The following is a 7,818-nucleotide window of genomic DNA, read 5'->3' as shown; positions in this document are numbered from 1 at the left end:
GGGATGTGGTACCCGAGCCGGGGCTGGAGCGGCCCCCGACGTGGGGACGGGGACAGGGACGGGGACGGGGATGAGGATGGGGATGTGGATAGGGATAAGGATGAGGACGGGGACAGGGAAGGGGCAGGGAATGCGGTCACGTCGCCGCCACCGTCATTGCAGGTTGCAAAGGCCGGAGAGGGTGGGAACGCGGCGGGATTTTGGAGATGGTGTGGCTGGGGGAGATGTGCGGGGATCCCCCTTGAACCTCCCTCCCACCCTCGGGCTGGGGCGTCCCGGGCACGGTGTTCCCACCACGGGATCTCCTGGCTCCTGTGGCTCTCGTGAGCTCACACCCCCCCACCGCATCCAGGTTCCCAGCATGGGGGGGATGCTGGGGAATGTCACCCTGCCGTGGGACAGGCTCCTGCGGGGGGCAGGGGTGAAGAGGAATGGGGGCTGTGCTCCTGGAGCTGCAGGAATATCTCTTGGCCCTCCCTACCGTGTCAGTGTCCCCCACTCTGGCACTGTCCCCACCTCCCTGCTGCCCCAGCAGGAAAGCACTGAATCACCGTCTGCCAGCATCAAGCTCTCTACCCTGGCTGTGTCCCCCGGTCCAGCAGGGTCTCCTCATCCCTGCCCCTCTGGTGGTATCCCCCCATATGACAGTGTCTCTCCTGTCCCGATTCCCGGACAGTGTCCCCCACTTTGAATGTGTACCCCATCCTGACCTCTTGTCAATGTCCCCTGTTTGGGAATGTCCCCTCTCTCTCTGTATTCCTCCCTAATGCTGCAGAGTGTCCCCCATTCTGGATGTGTCCCTGATCTGTGATCTGCTGGCAGTGTCCCCATCTCACTGGGTCTCCCCTTCCCCCTGATACTCTGGCAATGTCCCCCAGTATGGCAGTGTCCAGCCAGTCCTGAGCCCCTAGCACTGTCCCCCACTCTGGATGTGCCCTCCATCCATGACCTTCCAGCAGTATCCCCATCTCATGGTGTGCCCCCCTTTCCTGACCCCTTGGTAGTGTCCCTTGCAGTGTAACACTCTCTACCCCTGGCTGTGTCCCCCAGTATGACAATTTCCCCCAGTCCTGATCCACTGGCAGTGCCCTCCAGTCTGGCAGTGCCCTCTATCCACAACCCACTGGCAGTGTCCCCATCTTAGAGTGTTTGTCCCTCCCACAGGCCCCTGGCAGTGTCCCCCAGTTTGTCCAAGTCTCCCCCTCTCTGATCCCCCCTTGGCAATGTCTCCCAGCCTGGAAATACTCCCTGCTCCCATGTCTGCCAGTGTCCCCTGACCCCCACTGGCAGTGTCCCCCACTCTGGAAGCATCCCCCAGCCCTGACACCCTGGCTGTGTCTCCCCATCTGTCCAGGTTACCTCAGTGATCTGCCATGAGTGCCTCCCACTCTGGCAATGTCACTGCCCTCCTGGCACTGTCCCCTTACCCCTGACCTCCTGGCAGTGTCCCTCACACCCACAGTGTCCCCCATACCCAGTGTCACTATAATCTGCATGCTGCTCTTTGCCAGAGCCACACCAGGTCTGTCACCAGTCCTGTGAGCCATCTGTGGCATCCATGGAACATGGGACAAGACAAATGCACCAAGTGTGACCCCCACCTCCCAGGTCGGACACCCACAGGTGCCCCATCCTGCCACCCTACCACCCAGGCAGAGTGTCCCACCATGATGTGCGTTCCCTGTCCAGGATTGAGCCACTCAGCACTGGAGAAGGAGCTCCCTGCAATGTCCCCAGGTCCCAGCTGCAGGTCAGATGTCACTTTGGACGTGACATCCCAAGCTGGCCTCACCCACTGGGAGCTGCGTCCTGATCTAGGCTGCAACCCAACCCCAACCACGGCATCAGGTTTCAGCCCACTGTGCTGGGCAGAGGAGCGGGGCCACAGCCCTGTCACCATCCCCAGGGCCACTACCGCCTGTCAAAGCCATGATGTCCTTGCCGCCAGTGCAGAAGCTGCTGCGGCAGCTGCCGGTGGGGCCGGCTGGCTGGCCGAAAACACCAGAGGGTGCTGGTGTGGCCGAGGAGGTGACAAGCCCGGTGCTGGCCCCCGAGGCTGGACAAGCCACCTGCTACAGCGCCCTGCGAGCCGATGAGCTGCGGCCACTCGCCGGCACCAAGCCTGCAGGGGACACTGGCACCGGGCCACCGCCGCGGTAAGACTCCCCCAGGGAGCGCCCCCAGGACCCTCTGGTGATGGTGGCTCTGGACGAGCATCGTCCCATGGGTGTCACCCTCAGATGCAGCCTTGCAGGTGCCCTCAGTTTAGGGGGTGACCAGTGTCCCTTAGAAAAGAGGACAGTGGTCACAACTTTACAAAAGGCTGGTGGCATTTTCCCAGTCCAGGGAGGGGACCAGGGAAGGACTTTGCATCGGGATGTGCTGGCACATCCATGCCACTATGTCCATGAGGGGACAAGGGATACCCAGCCAAGACGGGATGGAGCTGGTGATGGGCACCTGTGGTTTAGGGTGACAACCACAGCCAGGATGGGACGGGGTTCTTGTCCCAGTGCCTGGGATGAGGATGGCACTGGGTGCTCGCACCATGCCAGTCCCTCCGGTTCCTCTTTCACCTTGCTGTAACCCAACTCCTGTCCCCATAAATATTTCATGATGAAGGGCTGGATTGCCAGCCTGATGGAAGGCTGGGAGCAGAAAAAAAAAAGACTAAAAACAGGTAAAAATGTGAAAATGGGATTTTTTTCCCCCTGGTGTGGTTCAGGCATGATGACCTCAAGGAGATGCTCGACAGCAACAAGGATTCACTCAAGCTGGAGGCCATGAAGAGGATTGTGGCGGTGGGTGTTGTTGTCACTGGTGGGGACACTGCTGGTGCCGAGCTGTCTCATGCTGTACCAGCCCCTGCCCAAGTGCCCAGTGTCACACCACTTCTTTTCCCTCTAGATGATTGCCCGTGGTAAAAACGCCTCCGATCTCTTCCCAGCTGTGGTGAAAAACGTTGCCTGCAAGAACATTGAGGTGAGGAAGATCTTGGGTGGCCCTGGCAGCATCCCAGGGTCTGGCACTTTCTCTGTTTTTGGGGATTGGCTGGAGTTTGGGGGTTCTGAGGTGACACCTTCACCCTGCAGGTGAAGAAGCTGGTGTACGTGTACCTGGTGCGCTATGCAGAGGAGCAGCAGGATCTGGCCCTGCTCTCCATCTCCACCTTCCAGCGAGGACTCAAGGTGGGCTGGTCTGAGGACCCAGGGGAGGTCTGGAGGAGCACTGAGCCTCCCACAACTGCACTGCAGCCTCCCACATGTCCCCACAGGACCCCAACCAGCTGATCCGTGCCAGTGCCCTGCGGGTCCTGTCCAGCATCCGTGTGCCCATCATCGTGCCCATCATGATGCTGGCCATCAAGGAGGCCGCCTCCGACATGTCCCCCTACGTGCGCAAGACAGCCGCCCATGCCATCCCCAAGCTGTACAGGTAACGGGGAGGGGATCAGCTGCTGAATGTAAGGTGCACCAGTTGTTGTGATAAAGCAGCCAGGACTCAGTTTCTTCATGCAGAAAAGCCAATTCTTTAGTCACAAAGCTGATATTTATAGGAAATATCAGAAGGCACTGTGTTAGACCTAATTGGTTAACAATACACTGACACTCAGTTTATTAGTCAGTAAATGGCTAGGGTGTACATCTCTCCATTTTTGGTTAGTTTACATATTTTGTTCACTGGTTCCCATGGGAGAGATTTCTTGTTTATTACAGGTGCAAACAGTTTTCTTACTAGAATAGCTTGTTATGCTAACTGCTTTCACTCTTGTGATTTTTCACATAGGAAGTTACAGGTTAACTGCTAGCTTAGCTAGAGTAATAGGGCCTAAACCATATTTTATAAGGCCTTTCTTTTATAATATCTTTACCTGTACGCAACATCAATAAGGGTCTTGGCTGCTTGGTACGGGCAGGGATGGGGAGGAGTTTCGTCCAGCATCATCTGCCCTGCTTCTCCCTCACAGCCTTGACTCAGACCAGAAGGACCAGCTCATCGAAGTGATCGAGAAGCTGCTGGCCGACAAAACCACAGTGAGCAGGATTCTGTGTCTCCCCCACCTCTAAATCTGGGAACATCACTGGCCTTGTGCCCTCATGGGGATGGAGGTGTTCCCACCAAATTGGTGTCATCTCAGGGATGCAGCCATCCCCACAGGGCTGGCATCCTCATGGGATGCCATTGCCCTCACTGATCCAGCATCCATGAAGGGATGCAGCCATCTCCCAAGCCAACATCTTTGGGGGAATGTCACTGTCCCTAGTAAGACAGAATCCTCATAAGGATGCCACTGTCCCCACTGATCCAGCATCCTCACAGGAATGCAGATGTCCCCACCAAATTAGTGTCCTTGTGGGGATGAAGCCAGACCTGGAGAGGGATGCATCCTTGTGGGATCGCTGCTTCCCTACTGGGCCAACAGCCTCATGGGAATTCACCAACTCCACTGAGCTGGCATCCCTGCAAGGAAGGGTTGCCCACCAAACCAGCACCCTTATGGAGATGCCACCATCCCCACCAAACCAACATCTTGTTCATGAACCCACCACTCCAGTAAGTCACCCTGGGCTTTCCCTCTGCAGCTGGTGGCTGGCAGCGTGGTGATGGCATTCGAGGAGGTTTGCCCAGAGCGCATAGACCTCATCCACAAGAACTACCGCAAGCTCTGCAACCTGCTCATCGATGTGGAGGAGTGGGGGCAGGTGGTCATCATCAACATGCTGACCCGCTACGCCCGCACCCAGTTCCTCAGCCCCAACCAGAACGTGAGTTCAGAATGCCCTGGGAGCCTTGGGATGTCCTGGGAGCCCCTAGGGAGGTGGGGTGAAGGGGGAGTGTTCTTGGGAATGAAAAGGGTCCCACCTGCCAGCAGGAGTCCTTGCTGGAGGAGAACACTGAGAAGGCTTTCTATGGCTCTGAGGAGGAGGACGCCAAGGACGCCAAGGCAGAGGCAGCCTCGCTGGCCAAGCGCAAGCCCTACGTCATGGACCCCGACCACCGCCTCCTCCTGCGCAACACCAAGCCCCTGCTGCAGAGCCGCAACGCCGCAGTGAGACCCTCACTCCCACCCTGCTCCTTCCCCAGGGCCACTGGTGGTGTCCATCTGGCTGGGCTTATGATGTCCCCACAGTCTAGAACTCACTGGGATGCTTGAGGGACACCCAGAAATGGGTGTCCTCAGGGTCAGGCTATCCCCAAGTGCTGAGAGTGGGACTGGGGGACGTGGCCATTCCTCAGGGTGCCCCCCATTCCCACCATGTGACACTTGGGTGTGTGTCCATAGGTGGTGATGGCCGTGGCACAGCTCTACTTCCACCTGGCACCCAAGGCAGAGGTTGGAGTCATTGCCAAGGCACTGGTACGGCTCCTGCGGAGTCACAGGTCTGTGGCACCTTGGTTGTGGTGGTGTCCTGCCCCTCCACCCCAGTTGTTGGAACCCATGGGGAGCTCCAAGACCCTTTTTGAGAGACCCCCAAAAAGCCCATCCCTTGAGGGACATCAGGTTGGAGGCCTTTTTGGGCTGGTCCAGTCCAGACATGGGGTGACAGCATCTTGGTGGCACCAGGCTGGTGGTGGGTCCTGGCCCATATTCACAGGGACTTGCTGAGGGTGTTCGACCCTTGCCCCAGCGATCATGTCCCCTCTTTGTCCCCACAGTGAGGTGCAGTATGTTGTGCTACAGAATGTGGCCACCATGTCCATCAAGCGGCGGGTGAGTCTCACACTTGGTGTGGGAGGAGTTGCCCTGTTGACCCAGAGATGACACTAATGTCTCTGGCTGTACGTGCAGGGGATGTTTGAGCCCTATCTGAAAAGTTTCTACATCCGCTCCACGGACCCCACACAGATCAAGATCCTCAAGGTGAGCTGGAAACATCTGTCAGGAGTGGGTTTGGGGCTTCATGGAGCCCTTTCTTTGGGTCAGCTGTCCTCATGCCCCGGGGACAGGAGAACATCAATGGTGCCCCGTCACCATGCCCCTGTGCTGTTCATCTCTTCCTCGTTTCCACAGCTGGAGGTCCTCACCAACCTGGCCAACGAGACCAACATCTCCACCATCCTGAGAGAGTTCCAGGTATGCCATGCCCATACTGAGGCTGCCACCCTGGCATGGCTCTTGGTGCCAAATCACCACCATGGAGGGGGCAGAGGAGAACCCCTCCAGGAGGAGTGGGCTGAGGCCATGCCAACCCCATCAGCGGTTCCAAAGGGCCCCAATGTGTGACCACTGCCAGGGGGGATGTCCAGCACTGGTACATGGGTGACATGTCATGTGTGCCCTTCATGTGCAGACCTACATCCGCAGCATGGACAAGGACTTTGTGGCGGCCACCATCCAAGCCATCGGGCGCTGTGCCACCAACATCGGGAAGGTGCGGGACACCTGCCTCAATGGCCTGGTCCAGCTCCTCTCCAACAGGGATGGTGAGTACACACAGCAGGGGTGAAATGGGAGCTCCATCGCTCTCAGGGCAGGACCCAACTGAGGCTGGGTCTCTGCCCGCAGAGCTGGTGGTGGCCGAATCCGTGGTGGTCATCAAAAAGCTGCTGCAGATGCAGCCGGCCCAGCACAGCGAGATCATCAAGCACATGGCCAAGCTCACTGACAACATCCAGGTTGGTTGGGGTGTTGCTGACCCACAGGAGCAGGGGATGGCAGCAGTGCCACATGTCTGGGGGCATTTCACAGGTGCCAATGGCGCGGGCCAGCATCTTGTGGCTCATCGGTGAGTACTGCGAGCACGTGCCCAAGATCGCACCTGATGTGCTGCGCAAGATGGCCAAGTCCTTCACCAATGAGGAGGACATTGTCAAGCTGCAGGTCATCAATCTGGCAGCTAAGCTCTACCTGACCAACTCCAAGCAGGTACCGGGGATGTGATCCTAGGGTGGGCCTCAGTTTCCCTGCCAGGGAGGGAGAGGCCAGCCCTGAGCATGTTCTCTGCTGCAGAGCAAGCTGCTGACCCAGTACGTCCTCAACTTGGCCAAGTACGACCAGAATTATGACATCCGCGACCGGGCTCGCTTCATCCGCCAGCTCATCGTGCCCACTGAGAAGAGCGGGGCCCTCAATAAGTATGCCAAGAAACTCTTCCTGGCCCAAAAACCGGCTCCCATCTTGGAATCTTCTTTCAAAGGTACCCATCCCTGGTCACAGGGCATTGGGACATGGGGCACAAGCTGTCACCACAATGCTGCATGGCTCTCCCTGAGCTGCCTCCTTTCACCTCGTTGTAGATCGGGACCATTTCCAACTGGGCTCCCTGTCCCATCTGCTCAACGCTAAGGCTGTGGGCTACCAGGAGCTGCCTGACTGGCCAGATGAGGCCCCTGACCCCTCTGTGAGGAATGTGGAGGTGTGTGGAGCACCTCGCGTGCATGGGGAAGGAGGGGCCAAGGTGGGCACACTGACTCAAGGTCTTGGAAGAGCCCCAGAAGGTGCCTAGGTACTGCTCACCTGCCCTTGTTCCCTCTCTAGTGCTCACACATCTGCTTGGGGATGTGGGGGACAAGGGTGGGTGTTTGGATCCCCCAGTCATGGGGATGGCTCTGCTCCATCAACCCTGTGCCAACAGGTTCCTGAGTGGACCAAGTGCACCAGCCGGGAGAAGAGGAAGGAGAAGGTGGAGAAGCCTTTCTACTCTGACTCAGAGGGCGAGTCAGGGCCCACAGAGTCGGCAGACAGTGGTGAGGACCTGAGGGCATGAGATATTGGGCAGTGGTCACTGTGGCCATCAGGCAGGTGCCACAATGGTGGGGCATTGGACAGGGGACATGACAGTGGAGACACCTCATCATGGGAGAGACATGGCAGGA

The 7,818-nt window shown here is 58.1% G+C and overlaps 1 protein-coding gene across 1 annotated transcript in view; it reads left to right on the top strand.

Moving 5' to 3' along the window:
- Positions 1–316: 316 nt before the first annotated feature.
- The window catches only part of AP3B2 (adaptor related protein complex 3 subunit beta 2), an 11,520-nt gene continuing 4,018 nt past the window's right edge, over positions 317–7,818 (top strand). Inside the window, exons 1-18 of the mRNA XM_031061033.1 lie at positions 317–2,156; positions 2,726–2,801; positions 2,908–2,982; positions 3,093–3,188; positions 3,275–3,435; positions 3,968–4,034; positions 4,584–4,766; positions 4,874–5,050; positions 5,285–5,382; positions 5,659–5,713; positions 5,792–5,863; positions 6,014–6,076; positions 6,294–6,426; positions 6,509–6,618; positions 6,692–6,868; positions 6,953–7,139; positions 7,240–7,358; positions 7,578–7,689. Coding sequence (XP_030916893.1) covers positions 1,930–2,156; positions 2,726–2,801; positions 2,908–2,982; positions 3,093–3,188; positions 3,275–3,435; positions 3,968–4,034; positions 4,584–4,766; positions 4,874–5,050; positions 5,285–5,382; positions 5,659–5,713; positions 5,792–5,863; positions 6,014–6,076; positions 6,294–6,426; positions 6,509–6,618; positions 6,692–6,868; positions 6,953–7,139; positions 7,240–7,358; positions 7,578–7,689 — 2,188 coding nt within the window. The 5' untranslated portion in view covers positions 317–1,929. The remainder of the gene's footprint in view (positions 2,157–2,725; positions 2,802–2,907; positions 2,983–3,092; positions 3,189–3,274; positions 3,436–3,967; positions 4,035–4,583; positions 4,767–4,873; positions 5,051–5,284; positions 5,383–5,658; positions 5,714–5,791; positions 5,864–6,013; positions 6,077–6,293; positions 6,427–6,508; positions 6,619–6,691; positions 6,869–6,952; positions 7,140–7,239; positions 7,359–7,577; positions 7,690–7,818) is intronic.

This window comes from Geospiza fortis, unplaced genomic scaffold (genome assembly GCF_000277835.1).
Source record: "Geospiza fortis unplaced genomic scaffold, GeoFor_1.0 scaffold317, whole genome shotgun sequence".
NCBI lineage: Eukaryota > Metazoa > Chordata > Aves > Passeriformes > Thraupidae > Geospiza > Geospiza fortis.
This window is presented reverse-complemented; position numbering and strand designations above follow the sequence as displayed.